We start from the raw sequence: 26,348 nt of genomic DNA, 5'->3' as shown, positions 1-26,348 counted from the left end.
AACTAGACTATTTAGGCAGTGGAAGAAAAAATTCTAAATAGATTTGATGATCTATTAGAAAGGGAAAAGAGGAAATCAGGCTGACAGAAAACTCAAGGCCAAGAGTGTACAGAAGCACAACTGTTTACCTTGAACTATATGAGCAAAAGGTGACAATGGGTAAAGGGATCACTCTGTGGCAAAAACCAAAATGGAAAGAGGAGTGGAACAGAGATTGTTACTCAAGGACACAGAAAAACCTAGAAATGTGGCAGAGAAACTATAGGTGCAAATATTCATTGTCCAATCAAATTATTCAAAAGCTAAAACAGAAGTGATTATGATGTGTGACTATCATTGTCTTCAATAATGTAATGTACATTGACAGTATTATTGTTGGGGGTTTAATGGCACCATAGCTCACTTTCTCTAGACAGGGGAAAGGAGAATAAGAATTAACTGGTATAGGGGCCGGCCCGGTGGTGCAAGCGGTTAAGTGCACGTGCTCCGCTGTGGCGGCTCGGGGTTTGCAGGTTCGGATCCCGGGGGTGCACCGACACACCGCTTGGCAAGCCATGCTGTGGTGGCGTCCCATATAAAGTGGAGGAAGGTGGGCATGGATGTTAGCCCATGGCCAGTCTTCCTCAGCAAAAAGAGGAGGATTGGCAGATGTTACCTCAGGGCCGATCTTTCTCACAAAAAAAAAAAAAAAAAAAGAATTAACTGCTATAATAAAGCTTTAAATCTACATGATGAAGAGAGCCACTACAAAAGAACAAGCCGTATTCAAGTGGAGGTCAAGATGGACAAGGGTACAAACCCCACCTCCATCCCTAACTAGCTAGGTAATCTTTTTTCTGTGTGCGAGGAAGATCAGCCCTGAGCTAACATCTGCCAATCCTCCTCTTTTTTCTGAGGAAGACTGGCTCTGAGCTAACATCTGGTCCCATCTTCCTCTACTTTATATGGGACACCGCCACAGCATGGCTCGACAAGCAGTGCCTCGGTGTGCGCCCGGGATCCGAACCGTCAAACCCCAGGCCACCACAGCGGAGCACCGCACTCAACTGCTTGCGCCACCGGGCTGGCCCCTAGCTACGTAATCTTGAGCAAGGTATTTATTTATTTATTTATTTATTTATAATTTTATTTATTTATTTTTCCCCCAAAGCCCCAGTAGGTAGTTGTATGTCATAGTTGCACATCCTTCTAGTTGCTGTATGTGGGACGCGGCCTCAGCATGGCCAGAGAAGCGGTGTGTCGGTGCGCGCCTGGGATCCCGGCCCAGGCCGCCAGCATCGGAGTGCACGCACTTAACCGCTAAGCCACGGGGCCGGCCCTTGAGCAAGGTATTTAAACTCTCTGAGCCTCAGCTTCTTCATTTGAAAAATGAAGATGATAATACCTACCTCACAGCTTTGCTTGTAAAAAATATGTAAAATAACATAGAGAAAACATTTGGAAGCATATGTGGCATTCAATAAATAGTAGCTGCTACATCCCCCATCCCAGGCATTTATGTAGCAGCAGATAACTAGGTGCTAATCAAAAGGGGCCAGTCACTGATGGGCCAGAATCAAATCATTTCTTCCACATAAAAAATTAGCTATTCCTAAGAAGTACTTCAATAATTTCTCAAATTTTCTAATATATAAATCTGAATTAGATACTTTTGTTTTGTAAGGAAGATTAGCCCTGAGCTAACATCTGTTGCCAATCCTCCTCTTTTTTGCTGAGGGAGATTGGCCCTGGGCTAACATCCATGCTCATCTTCCTCTACTGTATATGGGACGCCGCCACAGCATGGCTTGATAAGAGTGCGTAGGTCCGCGCCCGGGATCTGAACCTGTGAACTCCGAACCACTAAAGCGGAGCATGCGAATTTAACTGCTGTGCCACTGGGCCGGCTCCAGATACCTTTTCTTAACCCAAACTAATTCAAATATAACACATACCCATGTAAAATAAAGAAGTTTTTCAAAACTGTATATTTTGGCTAATTCATGGATCCTGAAATCAATTGAGTGAGTCCCAATTAGCATTTGTTTTTAAATGAAATGGAAGAGAAAATGCCAGAGTGTATACAGTATTTTAGTTATGTGTACATGGGGTCATGATATAACATGTATTTCCAAGTGTTGGTTGCGGTTAGAAATTTTTGAAAGTTAGTAAAGTAAAATCTCTCTTAGGTAATCAGACCCTCAATAGTATTAAGTGAACAAGATAACTAAAACTTTGTTATTAATAATTTAGAATCAACCATGTATGTGGAAGGCAGAATAATGGCCTCCAAAGATGTCTAATACTCTAATCCTTGGAACCTGCGAATATGTTACCCTACTCAGCAAAGAGACTTTTTAGGTGCAATTAATTTAAGGACCAGATGGGGAAATTATCCTGTATTATTGGAGTGTGCCTAATCTAATCACACTGGTCCTTAAAAGCAGAGAACCTTTTCCCTGGAGATGTGACTTCAGAAGGATGGTCAGAGAGATGCAACATTGCTAGCTTGAAGATGGAGGAAGGAGACCACGAGCCAAAGAATGTGGGTGACCTTTAGAAACTGAGAAAGGCAAGGAAATAGATTCTCTCCCAGAGCCTCCAGAAAGGAACTAAGACCAGCCAACACCTTGATTTTAGCCCAGACTTCTAACCTACAGAGACCTGTGCTGGACTTGTAGCCTACAGAACTGTAAGACAGTAAATCTGTGTTGTTTTAAGCCACTAAGTTTGTGCTAACTTGTTACAGCAGCAATAGAAAACTAATACAATATAAATTGTATTAACTTAAATTTCCTCAGAAATCACAGGTCACAAAGTGCAGCTCAAAATTAGGAAACAAGAGAAAAATGAGAAATTAAAATTTTGTAGCTCTCTAAGAACAAATAATTAATAGTTTAAATAATGTAGCCAAAACTAGAGGATACAATTCTTACCATATGTGTCCATGGAATATCTGAAATGTGGGAAAAACATATTTACGTTCTTTAGTTCTTCCATAGTTAGATCCCTGAACTTGTACTGAAAAGAGAAAAAAATGAGCATGGAATAAGAATAAAGCTATAAGCAATACAACAATTACAATTACATTTACCGAACACTTACTCAGTGCGAGGCCCTGGGCTCTGAGTTTTACAAACATGAACAGTATTTGATTTAATCCTTTTAATAATGACCCTATGAAGCAGGGCTTATATGAGATGGGGTTTATTACCGCTCTACTTTACAGAAGATGAAAATGAAAGCTAGAGAATCAAAATAACTTGCTGTTAGACAGCAAGTTAAGTAGCGAAGCCAGAGCTCAAACCCAGGACCTGGGCCTTCACCACTAAATCAAATGGCTCCAAATACCTCCTGAAGGCTTAAGAAATAGGCAGCATATATGACCCCTGCCACCACTGTTCAAGATGCAACTCTCATTCTTGGATACCTCACTCCCTTGAGACAGCTTGCATACCCCTTCCATCCCTCCTGGTACTGTATCCTGGGTTTCAAAGGGAGAACAGAAAGCATGCATGGGTTTGTAGTCAGGCTGAGTGAACAGCCTCCTCATTCATCCAGATGTACTCCCAGGAATACTGCCTTGGTTGCCCTGTGGGAAAAATCATTTAACTTCTTTGAACTTATTCTCTCATTTGCAAAGAGAAATAAGAACCACCTCCTAGATTTGTGCTGAAGATTAAATGAAAGAAAACAAAAGTATGTTAAGAGTCTATTATCATTCTGAATATGAAATTAGGAAACAGTTACATTTACAATAGCATCAAAAAGAATAAAATACTTAGGAATAAATTTAATAACGAGATACTAAACTTAGACTCTAAAAACTACAAAACATTGTTGAAAGAAATTAAAGTAGATCTAAATAAATAGAAAGACAAACTTTTTTGATAGATTAGTAAACTTAATATTGTTAAGATGGCAATACTTCCCAACAGATTCAACAATCAACAATCATTATCAAAATCGCAGCTGGCTTTTTTTGCTTGTTTGCAAAAATTTACAAACTAGGGCCGGCCCCGTGGCTTAGCGGTTAAGTGCACGCGCTCCGCTGCTGGCGGTCCGGGTTCGGATCCGGGCATACACGGACACACCGCTTCTCTGGCCATGCTGAGGCTGTGTCCCACATACAGCAACTAGAAGGATGTGCAACTGTGACATACAACTATCTACTGGGGCTTTGGGGGAAAAAAATAAATAAAATTATAAAAAAAAAAAATTTACAAACTAATCTTAAAATTCATATGGAAATTCAAAAGCCCCAGAATAGCCAAAACAATCTTGAAAAAGAACAAAAAAGTTGGAGGATTCATACTATAATCAAGACAGACCATAATAAAAAAGACAGTAACAAGTGTGGAAGAGGATGTGGAGAAATCAGAACCCTCAGGTACATATACCACTGCTGCTGCTAAAATGCTGCAGCTGCTTTGAAAAGCGTCTGGCAGTTCCTCAAAAGATTCAACACAGAGTTGCCATATGACCCAGCAATGCCACTCTGAGGTATATACCCAAGAAAAATGAAAACACATCCACACACACACTTGTACACTACTGTTTATAGCAGCAGTATTCATAATAGCCAAAAAGTAAAAGCAATCCAGATGTTCATGAACTGATGAATAAGTGTGATATAAATGGAATATTCAGCCATGAAAATGAATAAAGAACTGATACTCACTAAAACATGGATGAATCTTGAAAACATTACGTTAAGTGAAAGAAGCCAGACACAAAAGGCCACATATTGTATGATTTGTATATGAAATATCCAGACTAGGCAAATCCATAGAAACAGAAAGTAGATTAGTGGGTGCCTAGGACTGGGGGAGATGGGGAGAAAATGAGGAATGACTGGTAAAGATCCTGTTTCCTCTCTCGAGCCTTAAGTTTTTCATCTGCAAAAGAGATAGAGCTGCACTGCCTATCAACTTCAACAGGTGTTTATTAGGACGTCATGATTAATATATGTAAAGGTGAGATATTAAACAAAATATGTATACAACAGTAAGTACAGACAGGAAACAATGAATAGACATAAAGCATATCTAAGTTACAGAAAGGCTTCTGGGAAGAGCTGTCTATAATTCACCTTGGAGTCTAGAATGGTGTAGAAAATTAGAGGGAAGGGAGAAGGTCATTTTAACATGGGAAAGAATTTGGCAGAAGAAAAACCCTCTGATTATTAACAACTTGAGGGCAGGAATCATCTCTTATTCATCTTTGTATCTCCTCACAGCACTTAGCACAGAGTATACCTTCAAGAAACGTAGGCTTGGGCCGGCCCCATGGCTTAGCGGTTAAGTGTGCGCGCTTCGCTGCTGGCGGCCCCGGTTCGGATCCCAGGCGCGCACCGAGGCACCGCTTCTCCGGCCATGCTGAGGCCGCGTCCCACATACAGCAACTAGAAGGCTGTGCAACTACGACATACAACTATCTACTGGGGCTTTGGGGGAAAAATAATTAAAAAAAAAAGTAATAAAATAAATGTATTTAAAAAAAAAAGAAACGTAGGCTGATAGGATGGGGGTTAGCAAAGCAGCAGATTTATATGAGTAGGGTACATATAGAAAGCAATTATGATCCACAGGACTGGGCATCGAAACTAAGACTGATCAGTATTTACTACAGCAGGGTGAAATGAGTCCCAGACTCAGTGTCCCTGATTCAGTGTAAACAAAAGTGAATGAAATCATCCCAACTCCAAACACTAGACAAATGTACAAAAGGCTGCATTGTTGTCACCTGGAATATACACTTATTATAACAAAAACAATTTTTGTTTTGTTTTCTACTTAATATTATAAGCCATTTTCTACATCCTTAACATTCTGTGAGAATGTGAATATTAACGGCTGCAGAGGGATACGTACTAGAACTGACTTGTAATTACAACACTGCTATGAAAGTTTGTCAAAAGAGGGCAAAAGTACTCTTCTTTAGGGCTTGAAAACCCAAATGTCACTACCAGTCAAATATGTGATTTGCCTTTTTGACACCTAAAAAAAAAAGACCTATTTTATCTGTCCTGAAAAAAATATTCATGTCATTTTCACTATATATGAAACAGAATATCTTCTTAATGTAATATTAAAACATATATTCCATTACTGCTCCTATACCAAATAAGAAAAGTCTGCATAACATTTTCTAAGGAAATGTGCCTCAGACAATGCTACATGCTTAAAGAGACAGGCATGTCACTAAAGAGAAAAATTGGCCCGTGAGATTCTAAAACTAATTCTACTCTCATAAAAATCAGTTAAGACTGAAAATCTGAGAAGTTACTAAAATTTTAACTTTATCTGCTATACTACGTTTATTTAGTAGACCAGTATTTATGAACATCAAGAGTACTCTTATATGATATTGCTCAAATGTAGGACACATTGAGGAATACTTTGTGGCATCATTTCATAAAAAAATTTTAGCAGGAAGGAATGTTACAGATCAAGTCCAATCTTACCATTTTATGAGTAAGCAAATCTAGGTTAAGTTACTTGTCCAAGGTAACTTAGGCAGGGGAGTGGGAAATAGGAATTAGGGAACCAGAGAATTTTCCTAAACTTAACATTTAACACAAACTAAAGAATACCTACACATGTATACATATATGTACATACACACACATTTTGAAGAATAATAAACACCCATGCACCAACCCACCCACATATGACCTAGAACAGTGCTGTCCAACAAAACTTTGTGCCATGATGGAAAAGATCTATGTGTGCTGTCCAATACAGTAACCACAAGCCACATGTGGCTATTGACACTTGAAATGTGGCTGGTGTGACTAAGAAACTCAATTTTTAATTTTGTCTAATTTTGATGAATTTAAATAGCCACACGTGGCTACTGGCTACCATACTGGACAGCACAGATCTTTCTAATACCATTACAACTGTCTCAGTTCTTCTCTCGCCCATTCAACTGCTCCCCTTGAATGGTGTCTTTACATTCCTTTGCTTTTGCCCTCCATAGTTTTATCACATATGTGTGTATCCTTAAACAACGAACTGTTGTTTAGTTTTGTTTCTTGGTTTTATCAAAATATAAGTTTGGATATAACTTTCCATTTTTTTTCAGTCACTATAATGTTTCTAAGATTCATTTGTATTGTTGCATGTTGTAGCTCATTCATTTTCACCGCTGAGTAGTAGTGTTTTCCATTATGTGAATATACAACAAATTATCCTTTCTTCTGTTAATGCACATTTGGGTTGTTTCTAATTTTTAGTTATGAATGATACTGAAAATGTCTCTTGCTTCATATATTATGAATTCTCTATGGTATCTACCTAGATGTAGATGAGACAGAAACACACAATTAAATTAATAAAATAAGGCCAAATTGTTTCCCAAAATGGTTAAATAATCATTTAACCACCAGCAGTGTTTAAAATTCCCATTCATCCACATCCTCCAAATCATTTGAACTTAATTTATGCCAATCTAGTGAGGGAAAAAAGCGTTTTACCATGGTCTCAATTTGCTTTTCTATGGCTACTAACGGATTGAGCAAACATTCATTTCCCTGTTTCCTCTTTTGTTTTTACTAATTTATTTATTTATTTTTGTGAGGAAGATCAGCCCTGAGCTAACATCCATGCTAATCCTCCTCTTTTTGCTGAGGAAGACCAGCTCTGAGCTAACATCTATTGCCAATCCTCCTCCTTTTTTTCCCCAAAGCCCCAGTAGATAGTTGTATGTCATAGCTGCACATCCTTCTAGTTGCTGTATGTGTGACGTGGCCTCAGCATGGCCGGAGAAGCGGTGCGTCGGTGCGCGCCCGAATCCAAACCAGGGCCGCCAGTAGCAGAGCGTGCACACTTAACCGCTAAGCCACGGGGCCAGCCCTCCTCTTTTTTTTTTTTTTTTTTTTTACAAAAACGATTATTCATGTCTTTCGTCTGATTTTCTATTGGTTTTATTTATTTATTTTTAAAATTTTTTTTTTTTTTTGTGAGGAAGATCAGCCCTGAGCTAACATCCATGCTAATCCTCCTCTTTTTGCTGAGGAAAACCGGCTCTGAGCTAACATCTATTGCCAGTCTTCCTCCTTTTTTCCCCCAAAGCCCCAATAGATAGTTGTATGTCATAGTTGCACATTCTAGTTGCTGTATGTGGGACACAGCCTCAACAGGGCCGGACAAGCGGTGCACTGGTGCGCGCCCGGGATCCGAACCTGGGGCCGCCAGTAGCGGAGCACGCGCACTTAACTGCTAAGCCATGGGGCCGGCCCCTCTATTGGTTTTAATACTGATTTGCAGGTGTGCTAATTTATATATTCTGGATACCAGTACTTTGTCAGCTATGTGTTACAAAATTCTTCTCTAAGTTTGTATTCTGCCTCTTCACTCTCTTTGTGGTGTCTTTTGATATACAGAAGTTCTTAACTGGAATGTAGTCAAATTTAGTGGTCTCTTCTTTGAGTATTTTACGTATTGTTTAAAAATGTTTGTATCCTCTGAGTCCATAAAGATTCTGCCCTACATTGTAAAGTTTGTCTTTTGCATTTAAATCTTTAATCCACAAGGAATTCACATGTTTGGTAAGAGCTAGGGATCCAATTTCATTTTTTTGCCATTTGCCCCTGCATTCTCCTTTCTGTAATTATCTGAAATGCCTCTTCTGTTCCATATCACATTTCCAAACATGTGTGAATATGATTCTAAGCCCTCTAGTCTGTTCCACTGGTTAATCTGTCTATCCTATACCAATACCACACTAAATCTTAATCACGAGTCTTGACATCTGGTAGAGCAAGTCCCCACCTACTCTTCTTCTGTAAGAATGTGAATATTATTCTTGGCCTTCTGCCCTTCCAAATGAATTTTACAACCAGTTTGAAAAGTTCCCAAAATAACCTGTTAGGATTTTAAATAAAATTGCACAGACTCTATAGATCAATTTGGAGAGAGCTGACATCTTCACATCCATGAAGTTGGAATATTTATTTAGGTTGCAATATTTATTAAGTTTTATTTGTTTTCAATAAGATTTTTCACTTTCTCTATACAGTTGCTTGATTTTAATGCACTGTTCACAAATTTTTCAGCACTAACATCATTTCTAGATATTAAGCTATTATATTATTTGCCGAGCGCAAGGGCTAAGGAACTTCAGAAATATTTGCTGGTGTAGGGGAGAAAGACAAATCCCCTACCCTCTAGGTCCTTCTGGCTGGGCTATGAATTAAATTGACATGAGACAGAATAACAGGAGAAAATCAAAGCTTTATAACATGTATACAGGGGAGAAACCCAAGAAAACTGGGTAACTCTGTCAGAATGGCCGAGGAGGCTGCCACCTTAAATACTATCTTCAGCTAAAGACAAAGGAGGATGTTGGGGGTGGGGAGAGTCAGTTATGGAAGATTACCAGAAAAGCATAGTAAACAAGAGTAAGGTTATTATGCAGATTTAAGTCCTTGCCTTCCGCATTGATAAGAGTTTCTAGAGATAAGGTCATCTCCCTCTTCCTGGTACACAGAGGGATATACCTTTACAAATGGAGATTTCCCTTACAAGTGTAAATGTCTCTTACAAAGGGTAACTTCTACTTGGTTTTCAGAGATTCTCCCGTCTGCAGTTTCTTACAAGTAACCAGCCCAAAATAATCCTCACACCAAAAAGACACATTCTCAGGTGGCCAATTCTCAGGTCCCCACACTGGACTGACTTGTTTCTAACTGATTTCCTTAATTTACACATCCAACAAATATTTATTAAGCACCTATGTGCCAGACTCTGCTGATGATAAAAAGAAAAATTCCTCTATTTTACTTCCACCCTTGAGAAAACCATTGTCTCTCTTGAGTCTTTTTCCTTCATTCCAGTTCCACCAAAATTATTAAGTTCTTTTTCTACTCTCAACTTTAACAGTTCTTCCCACTGGACAATACATCATGCTCCCCTCATTAAAAACTTGATGGAGTGGTTCTTTTAATTTCATGTTCTCTGAAGAGGAGATAAAAAAAGGGTGTAAATCTAATAATGATACTTCTCTTCCTACAAGATCTACACCTGTCACAGTAGATAAAATCATTCAAATCAATTCTTTTTCTTTTTCTTTTTTGTGAGGTAGATCAGCCCTGAGCTAACATCCATGCCAATCCTCTTTTTGCTGAGGAAGACTGGCCCTGAGCTAACATCTATTGCCAGTCTTCCTCCTTTTTTTTCCCTTCTTCTCCCCAAAGCCCCAGTAGATAGTTCTATGTTATAGGTGCACATCCTTCTAGTTGCTGTATGTGGGATGCCACCTCAGCATGGCTGGAGAAGCGGTGCATCGGTGCCAGCCCGGGATCTGAATCCTAGCGCCAGTAGCGGAGCCAGGGCACTTAACCGCTAACCCACGGGGTGGGCCCTCAAATCAATTACATAAACAATTTCAATCATGAGGCTTCAAAACCTGGCACAGGTTTGCAAACTGCCCCCAACTAAACAGACAGGCGGAACCAACAAAAATGGCATAATTTTCCGCAGGGGGAAACTTTAAGAGGCAGTAAGAATCACTTAACTAGGAAACTGGTGAAAAGGGGGTTGCCTCAGACTATACACCGGTGCGGAATCAGAGAGCCCGGACCAGGAGGCGCTAGTCATGGAAACCTGGAAACTGGCGCTAGTCGTGCCCCAGAGAGGTTAGGTCAGACTTTTGGGTCAGCCCTCCCACTCAACCTTTCAACATTAAAATGATCTCTTCTGGGACTTCCAGACCTGTCTTCATTCTTAAATCTACTCCGGTCTTTCATTCAGCGCACAGTTATTTCGCACCTCGGTTGTTGTCAGGCGCAGTGCTAAGCGAAGGCAACACAACAGCACCCTCTCCGCCGTCCGAGTTCACTGCATGAGTAAGGTTTGTAAATAGATAATTACTCCACAATGTCATAACCAATATTTCTGAAAGGAAGTAGAGAGAAGGAAGCGATTCTATCTTCCACGGAATGATATCTGAGTTCAGTCTTACAAAGAATGAGCGTTGCTAGTTAAGAAAAAAAGGGGCAGGTCATTTCAGCAGAGAGACAGGCGTGGCTAAAGCGACGGGAGAGTGCTGGGAGCTGTTTGAGACCAAGAGAAGCTGGTGGCGTGAAGTCTCACACCAGGTGGAGGTCGGGGGGACCTCGGGGTTGCGGGCGGAGCCAGAGCTCCGGCCTCGGGAGGAAGAGATCGAGAGGGACAGGCCCGCGGCCATGGCCCGCGCCGGCTTCAGGCCAGCCCGCCTCGGCTCCAAACCCCAGGACGAGCCGGGGAAGCGCCATGGGGAGGTACCCGGCCAGGGGTCGAAACGCCCCGGAGACCCCGGGACCCTAGACCCGGCCCGGCGTGCTACCCGCACCTTGCCAAGGAGCCGTCTCAGAATCTCGCAGTCGAACTCCATCTCCAGCCAGGTCCCCCGCCGGGTTCCGCGACCCAGTCCCTAGACCTTCTTCCGCACCGCTCCCTGCACGGAGGCCGCCGAGGGCCAAACCCTCCCGAGCGCTCCAAGGCCCCGCCCCTTCCCAGGCTGGAAAGACACGCCGCGTTCGACAGGCTCAGCGGTGGCTCCGCCCAGAGCGGGACCGCGACTCCAGTGGGAGCCCTGAGCGCCGTCAGGAACGCCCTGGCGCCCGGGGGACCGCGCCCTGGCCTGCTGGAAGGAAACCTGGGGACATCTGTGAAGAATAGGGAGGACCCGAGGAGAAGCAGTAAAGGAGGTAGAAGCAACTCATGCTGTTCTGGAAGAGAGTTTCTGGAAGGATGTGTTAAATTCAGAGTATCAAGAAAGATCAAGACCAAAAATTGTAGCTGGATTTAGGAAGGACGAGGTAATGGAACTCCAAAAGTAGAATTTCAGGGAGCTAGAAAGGGAGAGCGGAATCAGGAGGAGCCTTGTCAGAGAGCTGGGAGAGGACAGCGCTGTGAAGGTGGTGCAGCATGGGGGAGGGGTTGCCTTTTTTTTTTTTTAAGGAGGGGGCGCCATAACCTTGGTGGTAGAGAGAGAAAAAAACAGGAAAAGAGTTTGAAAACGAGAGAGGAGGTAGGTTGGTGGATCAGGTCATCTGGAGAAGGAAGGCGAAGAGATGCAATTTGCTGGCTTTGTTAGGTCTCCTTGACTTGTAAGTTACTTACCTGCTTTGTATCTGGCTTGAGCCACTCCGCCTAAAAAGTCGCAGGAGCTGGATATTGTAACTGTCGAGAGGCTGGGGTAGAAGGGTGATTGTATTGATAGGACAAGGCAGAAATGCTGTAACAATTAGGAGAAGAAAGTGAAAGGCTAGAAGGAGCGTTTATTCATTCAACAAACTTTTATTGAGCACTGACTATTTGCTAGATAATTTTCTGGGTCTGAGGAGACAGCAGTGAACAAAACAGAAAAAAAAAGTCAGCTGTCCTAAGGCTGTCATTCTTTTATTAGTAGGAGGAGAGCAAAACAATAAATATAATAAATTTATTAGTAAATTAGACCGCACGTTAGAAGGTGATTAAATGTTGTGGGGAATAACTTTTTAAAATGCAGGATTAGAAGATCAGGGAAGGTCTCCTTGAGAGGTCAGAGTAAACGGTCCGTATTAGAGGGCATTCAGAGCAAAGTCCTAAGATAGGCATGTGCTTGGGGAAGCTCAAAACAGCAAGGAAGCCAGTGTGGCTGGAGTAGAATGAAGAGGTGAGGAAGCAGAAGTAGGCGAAGTCAGACTAAAGGGGAGCCACAGATGGTTTAGGGCAGTGATTCTTCCAGTGCGGTCCCCAGACTTACAGCCTCATCATCACCGGGAACTTGTTAGAAATACAGATTCTTAGACCCCACCCTAGACTTATAGAATCAGAAACTCTAGGGGTGGGGGTCCAGCAATCTGTTTTAACAAGCCTGGGGGATTCTAATGCATGGTAAAGTCTGGGAACCACTGCGTGACTCTGGCTTGTCCATGCCCTCCAGCCAGAGACCATCAGGAACACACTCATAGTTAAACAAGGTGGGTTGATTACTCCTTGCAGTGAGGGAGCAGATACTGTGGAGAACCTTAGACAGCTCAGTAAGAGAGTGTTAGAAAGAACCTATTATAGGCTTAGGTGTCGAGCTTTGGGTGACTTGGGGGAGGGTTTAAGGAAGCAAAGCTTCACTTTGGATTGAGTGCTATGAGAAATCAGGGACAATTCTATGACTGGTGTCAACCTACAAAAATAGAATCCAGTTTAAGAGGCAAAGTGTTTATTTGGGATCAAAGAATTGCAATTTGGGGAGCACAGATTCAGGTATAAACCCAAATAGTGTCTCTCTAGGGAGTAAAAGTCAGGGGCTTTTAAAGGCAAAGAAGGGAGGTTGTATTACAAAGAATTTTGATTGAAGTTGGAGGCAGAGCGCTAGTCTTGGCTAAACATTGATTGACTATTGATTCTATCTTCAGAAAGTCCACAATCCTCTGTCTTTTTGATCAGATGCCCTTTCTCCTGCTGACTTAGACAATTGCTTGTAAAACAATTCCCAGTTTGGCCCAGTCCGGAGGTTTGGCTCAGTCCTGCGTTCAAGACAGCAAGGCAGTTTCGCTGGAAAGGCAGCTCCAACTGCATTTTAAAATGGCTCTGCTATAGTCAGTTTTGATGTTGAGTATCTCAATAAATATTATCTATAAGATGGGCGAATTAGAGTGAGGATAAAGCTGTAATTGGTAAAGAAGCAGCAGTCACTCATATTAATGGAAGAGGATGTTGGGTATTTCCTGGGTTGCATAGTGACCTTGTTTTTGTCTCTGGACGAAATTATGATGGGGCCTTGTTTTGTCTCATTTTATCATGGTCTGAGTGCCCTGTCTGATGCTGGTGTTCTGTAAGATTGTTATAGCCAACAGGAGAATAACAGCCTGGCTGTGAGTGCCAGATCAGCTTCTAACACTGAGGCCTGGCTGGGTCAGACCAGTTTCCAGATGTCAGAGGCTGCTTTTTCCTTTCTTAGGCTTTTACTCTGAAAGAGGAAGCCACTGGAGAGTTTTGAAGAGAGCAGTGACGTGATCTCGCTAAGTTTTAGAAGAATAAGTCTGAGTGCTGTTGTGAAGAGACTGTTGTGTGGGGCAGGAGTGGAGGCCGGCGACACAGGTAGAAGGTGAGAAGACTGAAGGATAAGAGGCCTGGTAAGAGCACATCAGCCAGATCTAAGAAAACTCAGAAACAGGAGAACTTCCTGGGGCTCCAAGATCTAACAGATCCTGTCAGAAATCCATTAATCAAAGAAAAGATACCAAGTTAGAAGTGAGGCCTGAGCAAGTTTCTTCAGTCTTTTATGGAAAAGCCCTTCCATCCAAACCACCGATTCTCTTCTCGTTTAGTCACTATGAATGAATTATAGGCACTATGAACACTTTATGCCTGCAGGAGTTGGGAGGGGGCGGTGTATGTGTGTAGCTATCATTTCCTGTGTGGAAAGAAATGCATTGCTAAGAATTTATGTGCTTTATCACAGTCAATCTTCACAAAACTCTGTGACCTAGATAGAATTATTACCTCAATTCTATGGATGAGGAAACTGAGGTTTAGTGTTGTATTACCTATTTCCTTGTTTCTGAGATCCTGTTGAATAAGAGATGTATTACTGACAACATTTTGGGGGAGAAAAGATTACAAAATTAAATATACATACCAGTTTTAACACTTATACCTGTGTGAAAAGTGCTTAAATCTGAAAAAGTGTGCACCTTAAAATAGAGGATATATGGTGTGATTAGCTCCATTTTACAGGTGGGGAAACCAAGACTCAGGAAGGTAAAATTATTGCAGAAGGTGATGTCAGAGACCATGTTCTTAATCTATTGCTGCCTCTCACTGTGTGTGAAATTGTGTGATTAATAATCTCTAGGAAGCTGGAATGCTGTGCCTATTGGTACTTAGTCATAAGAGGAAGACTGTATAGTACCAACATTGGCTGACTTCCCCTATGATCACCCTCATCTCCTGAGACTGGCGCTATTAGATCCTGTCATCTAACCAGGCTGAAATATCCACTCTTTCCCGAGTACACTGTGTCTTCCTTGCTTCATGGTTTAGTGCCTGCCTGGGATATTTTATTGTGCTGGTGTACCTGTCTACCTCCATCTCCACCCTTCTGTCTGTCCCCAGAGACTGTGAGGCTCTGGCAGATAGCAGTCAAATCTCATTCATCTCTATATTCCCAGTGCCTAGCATGCTTGAATTTATGCATACCTTTATTCTTCTAATATTTGGTAAACCAGATAGAAAGAGGTCTTCAATTGAAAGTTTGCTAAATGAATGAAAGTGTAAGGAGACCAAAGCCATAGGGAGAAGATGGTATAGTGTACTAGTTCTCAGCCTTACTTGTGTTTCAGATTTTAAAAAAAGTCTGTTGAAAGATACAGACCTGTTCCAGAAAAATGTACATGTCGCTGTATACAGTCTATTTTGTGTCAAATTTCAGGAATGTTCATGGATCCACTGAAGCTCATCCCTGGACCATAGTTTAAAAAACTCAAATGTAGTTGGTGGGAGCATAAGTTGCTATAACCTTTGGGCAGAGTAATCTGACATACCTTTAACTCCATAACCCCACTTTTGGAAATTTGTCTTACAGAAATAAAAGTACCCAGGATATATGTACAAAGATATTAATTATATTAAAAGGGGAAAAAAGTCTCTAAGAAATGGGAGAGCATATTCTGCATCTTTGTTTGCAGCTTGAGAAAAATCATGAGACTGGCTTGTTTAAAATTAGAATTTTTGTCTTGGTGCTCTGCTTTTGATCTCTGTTTACACTCTTTGTTTTTGTACTTATTGGTCTTATCAGATGTATTGTTAAGGGATAAAACTTTGGTATTCTAAATATCAGACAGATGTATCCTTATCATTTATTCTTTTTCCCCCCATTTTTTTTATTTTGGTGAAATACACATAACATATAGTTTACCATCTTAACCATTTTCAAGTAGTATACAGTTCAGTGGTATTAAATACATTCAAAATGTGGCACAGCCATCACTACCATCCATCTCCGTAACTCTTCATCTTGTAAAACTGAAACTCTGTACCCATTAAACGATAACTCCCCATTCTCCCCTCTCTCCAGCCCCTGGCAACCACCATTCTACTTTCTGTCTCTATGATTTTTGACTGCTCTAAGTACCTTACCAGTGGAATAGAATAGAGAGCCCAGAAGTAAACCCTCACATATATGGTTAAGTGATTTTTGACAAGAGTGCCAAGACTGTTCAATGGGTAAAGGACAATCTTTTAAAAAAACGGTGCTGGGGGGCCGGCCCGGTGGCACAGGTGGTTAAGTGCGCGCGCTCTGCTGCGGCGGCCCGGGGTTCGCCGGTTCGGATCCCGGGCGCACACCGACGCACTGCTTGGCAGGCCATGCTGTGGCGGCGTCCCATATAAAGTGGAGGAAGATGGGCACGGATGTTAGCCCAGGGCCAGTCTTCCTCAGCAAAAAAAGAGGAGGATTGGCAGATGTTAGCACAGGGCTGATCTCCTCACACACACACACACACACACACACACACACACACACACAAGTGGTGCTGGGAAAGCTGGATATCCACATGCAAGAATGAAGTTGGACCCTTACCTAACACCGTATACAAAAATTAACGTAGAGTGGATCAAAGACCTAAATGTAAGACCTAAAACAATAAAACTCTTAGAAGAAAACGTAGGAAAAAAGCTTCATGACATTGGATTTGGCAGTGATTTCTTGGATATGACACCAAAGACATAGGCAGCAAAAGAAAAAATAGACAAATTGGACCTCATGAAAATTAAAAAATTTTGTGCATCAAAAGACAGTATCATTTACTTCTTAGATGCATGGCGCTTATGTTGTTCATTGACAGTCAGCATATGCTGCATCTCAGGCCAGCCTTCCACAAACATCCTTTGTTTTTATTGCCTTGTAAAATGAAACTATAATCTTTTTTTTCTTAAACTAGTTCTTTTTTGTAAGGATTTTATATAGCCTCTCCATTTCTATTGTCTGTGTGAACTGGCATACCCTTTTTGTCCTCTTGCTGCTTCTCTGGTTAACAAGGAAAAAATTGGTAATGCTCAAGAGAAATTTGTCTAAGAAATTTTATTTTTAACAATCACAGGGGCCGGCACCGTGGCGTAGTGGTTAAGTGTGTGCGCTCCGCTGCTGGTGGCTGAGGTTCGGATCCTGGGCGCACACCGACACACTGCTTGTCAGGCCATGCTGTGGCGGTGTCCCATATAAAGTGGAGGAAGATCAGCACGGATGTTAGCTCAGGGCCAGTCTTCCCTCAGCAAAAAGAGGAAGATTGGCATGGATATTAGCTCAGGGCTGATCTTCCTCGCGCACACACACACACACACAGGCTAAATAAATTAAAAAAAAAAAAATCACAGCATTGTTTATGGTGGTAAAAACTTGGGAAAAAAATCTAAATGCACATTGTGCCAGTTATTGATTTATTGCCCTTCAGCTCCAAATCCACCATTCATTGCTTGCTCTGCTGTAATGGAGCTGGACCTTGTAAGCATTTCTCCCTTGCTAGTGGGCACAATATTAAGTTTTGTCAGTAGAGGGCCTTGGGGGATACTGCAGGAGGAAGAGACTTCTCTTCCTAGTTCCAGTGTGCTTTCTTCTTCTTGGTCCTACTGTATGGCTGACAGTGGCACATGTGAGGCTATCCAGTGGTGCTCACCCCTATTGAGTTTCCCACTGTGGACTGCTTCCCAGTGAGTTTCAGTGGCACTCCTGCCACTGAAACAGTTCACCAGTGAGTTCTACCAGCACCCACAGGACGGCTTCCCGGTACATTCTACTGGCATACCCCCAGAGGGTAGACTCTCAGTGATGATCAGTAAACTTCACAGGACCCCCTCTGGAGACTTCCTGGCAAATTCCACCAGCACCTCAGAGGGTGGTTCCCTACTTACCAGGTCTGGCCCACGGCAGCTCATGGGATTTCTCTGCCATCCAGTTGGTCATGGCCACTACTTTTCCAGCAAGTTTTGGATCTCAGGCTTGGAGGGGAGGGGACTTTTCGAAGTTTATTCCTTCCTTGGTTGCTCTGCCTCAGCCCTAGAGGTAGTGGCTGCTCCCTATGTATGCTATTCCTGTAATATATAGAGCTTTCTACCGCTTCCATAGCTAAACTCTTGTACCTAGTTAATAATTCTCTTTATTAAACTTCCTCTGTTCAAATTACTGTGTGGTTTCTTTCTCCTGACTAGATCTTGACTGATATATCCATCATTAGGAGAAAGATGAAGGAAACGTAGAGTATTATGCAGGAATTAAAAAAGAATAAGTTAGATTTCTGCTTCTGCATATGAAGGATCATTTGCTATAGGAGTTGCCTTCTCTCCATAGACAAATAGAAAATTTTACAAAATATATGAAACAGTTGTTTTCAGATCTTGTACAAGAGGCAGCACAAAACTGTGAACTTTGAGAGAAGGGGAACAAAGGAGACGAGCCTTACAATTGCCCCAGCCTGCTGCCTGGAGGCAGTTTTCAGAGTGCAGCACTGAGAGGGGTTACCCAAACAGATACCAGTCTGGAGTACAAAGGAAGCCAGAGTGCCAGGAATTTGCAGGATGGAGTCCTGAGAAGAGGGAATTCCACAGAGAAAGAACTCTGGAGATTTCCATAGGGGCCACTGTGAGTCTTTGGCTGAGTTGTGTCTGTGCATACATGGGATAAAACTCCATGAGCCAGGATAAGAACTACCCGGAAACAGTAGGCCAAACACTTCTTGGAGCTCCCAAAAGGGCTGGGAGTTGTGGAAAATTCCACAGATTGGAAAGACCTAATACAATAGGTCTCAGAGAGAGAAGTCAGAAGGATTGTAGCTCAATTGTGGGGATAATTATCCCTAGAGTAAAGGCTGCTCTTAGCCCACCTTTAACAGAGCTTAGAACAAGCCTCGGAAGAATCAAACTGATCCCAAGTAGTTTAACTGCATCCAAAAGAAAATCCTACAGCAAAATCCAGCACCCAACACTGTAAAATTCACCAGGTTGAACACCCAACCAACAGTTACCAGGCATTCAAAGAAGCAGGAAAGTATCGCCCACAACAGAAAAATCAACCATCAAAACAGCCCCACTGGCCGGCCCCGTGGCTTAGTGGTTGGGTGCGCACGCTCTGCTGCTGGCGGCCCGGGTTCAGATCCCGGGCGCGCACTGACACACCGCTTCTCCGGCCATGCTGAGGCCGCGTCCCATATACAGCAACTAGAACGATGTGCAGCTGTGGCATGCGGCTATCTACTGGGGCTTTGGGGGGAAAAAATAAATAAATAAAATCTTTAAAAAAAAAAACAGCCCCACAAATGACAGAGATGAGAGATTTGCAAACAGTGTCCTTAAAATGTGTATTATCAGTCTTATAAATATGCTCAAGGGTATAAAGGAAAGCATGAACATGATGTGGAGAAAAATGAAAGACATAATGAAAAAGACAAATTGAACTTGTGGAGATGAAAAATATAACATCGATGAGAAATACACTGGGATTAACAGAAGCTTAGACACTATGGAGGAAGATGAGTGAACTTGAAAAAGACAGCAATGGAAACTGCCCAAAATGAAACACAAGGAGAAACAAAAACTGAAAAAGTGAACAGAACACTAGCAAGCTACGGGACACGTCACACTGGTTACTGGTCTAACACATGTAATGGAGATCGCAGGAGGCAAAAGGGGGACAGAAACAATATTTGAAGAAATAATAGCCAAACATTTTTCCAATTTGATGAAAACCATAAACCCACAGATCCAAGAAGCTCATCGAACCCCTGGTACAAGGAACATGCAGAAAATTACATAAAGCCACATCAGAATAAAATTGCTGAAAACTAGTGATAAAGAGAAAAAGTTTTATACAAGTACTTACCGTATGATCCAGCAATCCCCCTCCTGGGTATTTACCCTAGAGAAATTAAAACTTATGTTCACACGAAAAACTACGCAAATATTTATAACATCTCTATTCATAATAACCCCAAACTGGAAACAACCCAAGTGTTCTTTGACAGGTAAACTGATAAACTGGTCTGTCCCCATGGTGGAATACTATTCAATGAAACAGAACAAACTCCCAGACAACATAGGTGGATCTCGAAAGCGTTATGCTAAGTGAAAGAAGCTTGTGATTCCATTTACACGAAGTTCTAGAGAATGCAAAAGCAGATCAATGGTTTCCAGGGGCCAGGGGGCTCAGGGGGAGGGGATTGATTGCAAAGGGAACTTTTTTTTGAGATGATCAAAATTTTTTCTAGCCTGATTGTGGTGGTAGTTACAGGATTGACATATTTTTCAAAACTCATCAACTCTACCCTAAAAATGAGTGAGTTTTATCATATGTAATTTATACCTCAGTAAAGCTTATTATTAAAAACAAAAAAAGGAATGTATTTATATTTTTTATCAATTGACCCAGTAGGATGTCCACGATGTATTGTTACAGGAGAAAAGTAGGTTGCACAGTAGCATATGTAGTATGATCATCATTAATAAAACAACACTGGGGAAAACCCTCTACACCCCTCTGTATGTGTCCTGATGTTTGCAAGCTCATGGAGAGGTCTCTGGCGGAAGGATACATGCCAGGCTGGTAGCATTGGTTACATCATGGGGATGGGAATTGAGGGGAGAAAGAAGAGGAAACTCAAGGTTTTCTTTATACATCTTTGGATGGTTTCATTGTTTACAGTGAGCAACTATTATTTTTATAATTTAAAAAATAATGAAAATAAAGAGGATATTAAAATAATAAATAGGGAGATGTATATGTAGAAAGAACTCTGGTAGAGGGAGGGGTCCACTGTGTCAGTGCAGGGAGGTCAAAGGGATCAAGATGAGGTCATTAGACTGGACAGAAAGGAGACCTCTGGTTGCTTCTGAGAACATCTGAGTAGTGGGGTGGGGGAGGGGCCAGAAGTCAGAATGTGGTACGTGGGAGAAAGGAGTAGATTGGAAAGGAAAGCTTTGAGTATGGACCACTTGTTTAGGAAGTTTGGTCATAAAAGGAAATTAAGAAATGAGACAGGAAGGGAGTCACAGCATCAGTTGGAGGTTTTTGTGAGGAGAGGACAAGAATGCTTGTGGCTTCTTGAAGGCCAAGAAAAGAGAACCAGTGGAGAGGAACTGAGCAAAGGTGTTGGAGAGTGGTATAAAACAGTGGTGGAAGAGCCCTTGAGATGGGAGGGGAAGGGTTGCACGGACAGAAATAAAGAGGTATCTCATTTCCCTAGGATTCAGTGTGTTTCATTCACAGCTGTAATAGACGTAGGAATACACCTTTCCCAATCCCTGTCTCTGGTCTAAATTGCCCAGCTTGCTAACAGGCAGCTGGCCCCAAGTCCTGGCCCCGATCTGGAGCATCAGCTGTGTGACCTAGTGCAGGTCACTTAGGCTCTCTAAGCCTTAGTTTCCTCTTTAGTAAAATGGGTTTGATAATCGTACCTACCTCATGTTGTTACTGTGAGATAATGCATACAAAGAGCTTAGTTTGCTGCTCAGCTACTGGTCAGATACTGCTCAGCAGTATCTCTGCCATATTGTGAGTCTGGGCCATGTGACCAGTGACGTCACAATGCCCCATTAGACTCCAACTGTTCCACTAGGGAGTTGCGGGTCTTTTGGAACCAAGGACTGGAACTGACATGCGAGACCTCTACCAACTGAGGGTTTCATGAGCATACTCCTTTGCCAAGATCTTGGTGAAGAGCCTTTCACTGTGCAATTGTGTCTTAGAAATTGTCTTATTTGTTATCATGATCGTGCTTGGCTGGATGCTTTTTGTTGGACTTGCATGTTACATGGGCACGTTTCCGGAGTTCATGGTAAGTAATGACCCTGGTAGTCAGTCCTGGCTCTGGCTAACCCTCCCAGCTGGGGTTTCTTACCAAATGGGAGAGATAGTTGAAGTCTTACCGCTAATTAGAGGTCAGGATGGAATGGGAACAAAGTTAGTTTCCCAGGCTACTTCCCATCCCATTGGGACATCTTTAAGTCTCCCCCCCATGACCTCCCCGCCTTTGGGTCACTTATTTCAAAGCATTTGAATTTATAAGGGGTCTGCTGGAGACAGTGCCTGACCTGCGGATTTCAGGCCAGGTGGATCAATGGTTGCTGGGAGGAAAGGGAATATGGGCATTGGTGAGACCTTTGAGCAGCCCTTCCAGTCCCGTACAGAGGTGGTTACCTACTGGACTGATGAGTGGAGCCCCCTCTGCCTTTCAATGTCTTTCTGACTCAGCCTCCCACTCTGAAGTGGAAGGAGAGGTGGCCTGTTCAGGAGAGCAAGGCACGACGGAGGAGCTGGGCTGTGGATGAAGATCTGCAACTGTGAGTGGGCGGACAAGTCTGTTGGGCCTCCCTGTCCAGAGAATTTGGTAGCCCCCAGTCAGTGGAGAGCTTATATTCCTCTGGAAAATAAACTATGGAAGGGGAAATGATTTGAGGTGTATGGTGGGGAAAGAGAATTTGGGGAGCACTGCTGAAGACAGCAGGCTAAGGTTCAAAGATTTGTTAATAACCGCACTGCACAGGTATTCTTTTTTGACTGTTCCCATCTATTATTTTTTCCTCACATACTGTGATAAATGGGACCAGCATTTTTATTGCCCCTTTGGCAGATTGGGAAAGTGGAGTTAACATGAATTTAAGTTCAAGTCCTAACTTTGCAAGTTACTAGCTATGTAAACTTTGGGAAAGTTTCATCTACCTGAACCTCAGTTTCTTCATCTTTATAACGGAGATATCTCAGTATCTTACTATTTTTGTGAAGATGATGTTTAAGAATTCACATAAAGCATTTAATGCAACCTAAAGTTGCACAACTCGTTTGTGCAGCTGGGATGCAAGTGTAGATCTCTGGACTTAATAGCCTCTCACACTCATTCCACTAGACCAGCCTGTCTGTAGGAAACATTGATAGCAGTGTCCTTTTAGTAAACCATCTCCTCGGTCTCTCACATCCCACCCCATTTCATTCAGACCTGTTTTTTCAAAGACGTTCCCATTGTTAAAGAAACTTAACTCTGAGAGTTTTAGTAATATACTGATTACAGGAGCAGATTTCCTGGGAAGCTACTCTGGAAGATGGGTATCAAGTCTCAGCCCTAGGTATACTAAGAGCAAGGCGTGATGGTTGTTCTTTTTTTTTCTCCATCTGCCCCAAAATTTTAATGAGAGTATTGGCCTGACACAGTCAGACGTCCCTCTGTGGGAAGGTGGATGAATGGGGCACTGGGCTCTTGTTTAGCTGATCTACTGCCACGCTGTGATCCTGCGCAAACCACTGAATATACTCTGTGCCTCAGTTTCTCCAGCTGTGAAATGAGCAGAACAGCCCATCTTCCTTCTCTTCCCTTCTCAGGAAAGTTGTGAGAAGGCGTACCCTGCACGATAAGGGTTTAACTGCCATTTCACAAAATGCAAGCTTTTTGTTCTTTGCATAGCCTAACAATGGTATATAAAGTAATTGCTCATAGCATACCTAGCCAATTAATCCTCCCAATTAATCCAGGGTGTTTTTTGTTTTGTTTTGTTTTTTGCATATCAGTGTTTTTTGCAACTGATTGCATAAAGCCAATGGTGAAAATTTTGGCAGATGTGAATTAATAAAGATATGATGGCAGCTAGATCCTAACTACCTAGAGTCATCAGAGAACAGGGCCCTTCTGATAAGGGTTCTTTAGCCCCAACACCCCTGGCATCCTGGCCAACTGTCCCACAGCTACTCACTCTGACTGGTCTCCAAGGTCACAGGAGCTGATGTCACAATTGGTGTCTGAGCTCTGCTCCCTAAAATTGCCATGGCAAGCCATTTCAGGTCAGACTGGACCACGAAGCTCCTCTGCCAGGAGCTATCATGCTGAGCCATCCACCATCTGGTCTTGAATGAAGACAGCCCAGTTTCCAGGACTCAGGAAATAGAACATCACGCCTTTCAAAACCACCCATTTTCCCCTGCACACTCCACCAGCTGAGCAAGAAGCCCCACGATGATTGTTGTCTTATGGATGCTTCTCATTGCAGGAACAATGTGGAAGGGATTTAAGTATCCCCCAGGAGGGGTAAGTGTGCCTTCAGCTTTGTTCTGTTCCTACTTTGAAATGTATTCCCCCAGATAAATGAACTAAGCATCAAAATCCAACTCTAGTAACTTCAGAAACAAATACTGTTTTCTTTATTTAAAAAGTTATTGTAGCTTACCTACTTCTATACTTATTCACTATCTACTTAGAGTTGGGCGAGTTCCCTCTGTCTTTCACGTGATCTTTTATACATATTTTCCTAAGAGTCTTTACTCTTTTTAAGTTCTTCAGTTTCTTTCAAATAAACTGGAAGTATAGAGGTAAAGCTATCTCAGGTCCAGAGTCAAGCTGTCTGACGTGGGTGACCTAGACTTGTGCTCATAAGACTTCTTGCGTGCTCAGCCTTCAATACCATTTCCTAAATCAGCCCACACCAGCAATCCGCACTTAACTCTCCCTCACCAGGTCAACACTGGTCTTAAAATGGTCCTGGTGGCAGATGTCTCTTTCCTCTCTCCTGCTGTTAGACCTTGGATATTTGTCCTTTCTCTGCCTCTTGTCTGCACCCACACTGCTAAGACCCTGACAACGGGGATCGGAGGCATTGGGTGAGATGGAATTAGACACAGCTGCCCCTGCCTGCCCTTGGGAAGGAGGGCAGTTACCTCAGCCCCACACCCTAGCCAACACCTGACATCCTTTTTTCCCCCTAGACTCCAGTGGAAATAAGCAAAGATGATCCTGGTGAAGTAATGCAGCTCTGAAGCTCACCTGACCAGCTGTACTGTTCCTGTTGTTGGTTTCACATAAAGTAATTGCACATTGTTTTGTCACATTTTATGTAAAAAGTTACTGAACTTTTTTAAGATGGATGAAGACTTGGTATTCTCTTAGCTCAAAACAGGGAGATGGAGGGTGGGGAGGTAGTCAAGGTGGGTGGGAGTGATTGGGTCCCCTCTGTTTCAGTCTCTAAGACTGGCATTAAGACAAAGGTACCTGGTTCAATTTGTTCCCCGTTCTGTTTCCTGAAGGATAGAAATTCTCTAGAGCTCTTTAGACCTATTTCTCCAAGTAATGCCTTTCTTCTGAGTCCAGGGGTGAAAAAGTGTTACAGAAAGGGTTAGAGATTGCAGCAACTTTAAGCCTATTCTTTGGGGATATTTCTCTGTGGCCTCTTCTCAGCTGTTGTGAAAAACTCGAAGCTTGCACTGTGTGAAGAAAGGACCTCATTTTAATATTGCTTGCTAGATACTAAATTATACATTATTTTCATCCTTACAATAACCTTCTGAGCTGGGTACTAGCCTCATTTTACAAAACGGCATGAATGAAGTTGAGAAGCTTAAGAACCGTACCACCCAACACCACTCTGGGTTGCAGAGTCAAGATTAAGAACCAGGACTTCTTGGCACACTTTTATGTGCCAAGGAAAAGAGCCAAACAAGAGAGACTGGGATATCCAAGATCTTGGCTGCCTCTTGGCTCAAATGTCTCTCTCACCTGAATAGCCATGTTGCCGGATGAGTTTTTTAGGAGCAACTGCTGCTAACACAGGCAGCATGTGGAGCAACAGAAGCAAACTGCTCAGCCTCAGTGTAAGACAGTTTGAGCGTATGAGACCAAGGACGGGAACCTAAGTATAAGACCCAGGCAATGAATCTGGGTGTCTGAGCCTGAGGATATTCCTAATAAGCCCTCTAAAGGTGGTTGGGAACTTTCTGACCCTAAAAGAGAGAGGAAAAACAAACAAAAAAAAACACAGGAGCAAATACTTTTAAAATACACGTTCTCATTCTGTGTCTGCTTGGGGGTGACTGATAGCTGCGTTGTTCAGAAGTGCACCCTTACCAGCAAAGGAGCTCTTTTGGTTATGTAGACAGCGTCTTGTTGATGACTATTTGGTATATGTTTGTTAAACTATTTGTAAATGGCTCTATGCACTGAATGGATTACCCTTTTTATTTTCTATGGAAAGCAAAGTGAATTCAAAATCCACAAGCAAAACTGTAATTTCTGAATCTAGGATACTAGCATCTCTTAAGATACCTCTTATATGACCTAAACTCAACACATTCCATTAAGTGCCTACATTCTCTGGCTGCAGGGCTGTGCCCACTTGCCTCATAGATATTCCTAAGGACTCATCTTCTCAGCCATTCCAGGCTCTTTTTATTATAGGGGATCAGAACCTGCTCATTTTCTTGACAAGAAGAACTATATACCCAGTTGTTCTTCCCTCCAGTTCCCTGAGTATACCACCAAACAGTTCTCCTAACTTGGGGGTCTGATAGCAGAACAGTTCTCTAAGCTAGGGGGGGTAGGTATCAGTGGTAGGGGCTGAGCAGATGTGAACGTGTCAGGGATGACAGACAGAGGT

At 42.4% G+C, this 26,348-nt stretch overlaps 2 protein-coding genes across 11 annotated transcripts in view; one reads left to right on the top strand and one right to left on the bottom strand.

The window, feature by feature from the left end:
• Positions 1–11,435, bottom strand: part of UEVLD (UEV and lactate/malate dehyrogenase domains) — a 52,999-nt gene extending 41,564 nt beyond the window's left edge. For 3 of the 9 annotated variants that reach the window (XR_015552662.1, XM_087433108.1, XM_087433110.1), the window contains exons 1-2: positions 3,410–3,651; positions 2,916–3,000 (exon numbers count right to left, since the gene is read on the bottom strand). Coding sequence is in view for 8 of the 9 variants with exons in the window: in XM_087433108.1 (XP_087289234.1) it covers positions 2,916–3,000; positions 3,410–3,532 (208 nt within the window). In the remaining variant the exon portion in view is untranslated. Of the gene's footprint in view, positions 1–2,915; positions 3,001–3,409; positions 3,654–10,754; positions 10,824–11,316 lie in introns of those variants that run through there. The other 6 variants (XM_004418502.3, XM_087433113.1, XM_087433112.1 and 3 more) reach the window with 5 other exon arrangements.
• On the top strand, positions 11,412–24,804 carry MISFA (mitochondrial sheath formation associated). Of its 2 annotated transcripts, XM_087433119.1 has the most exons (5): positions 11,412–11,785; positions 13,909–21,772; positions 22,189–22,277; positions 23,973–24,010; positions 24,685–24,804. In XM_087433119.1, exons 2-4 carry the CDS (start codon positions 21,704–21,706, stop codon positions 23,992–23,994), a joined length of 180 nt encoding a protein of 59 aa, XP_087289245.1. In that variant the 5' UTR covers positions 11,412–11,785; positions 13,909–21,703; the 3' UTR covers positions 23,995–24,010; positions 24,685–24,804. The 2 variants fall into 2 exon arrangements, 1 of the variants encoding a protein (XP_087289245.1); XR_001390386.2 differs by lacking the exon at positions 22,189–22,277 and having other exon boundaries at positions 13,909–14,083.
• The last annotated feature ends 1,544 nt before the right edge of the window (positions 24,805–26,348 follow it).

This window comes from Ceratotherium simum, chromosome 7 (assembly GCF_057802395.1).
Source record: "Ceratotherium simum simum isolate JZ-2026a chromosome 7, ASM5780239v1, whole genome shotgun sequence".
NCBI lineage: Eukaryota > Metazoa > Chordata > Mammalia > Perissodactyla > Rhinocerotidae > Ceratotherium > Ceratotherium simum.
The sequence above is the reverse complement of the archived record's forward strand: the minus strand, read 5'-3'. Positions and strand labels throughout refer to the sequence as shown.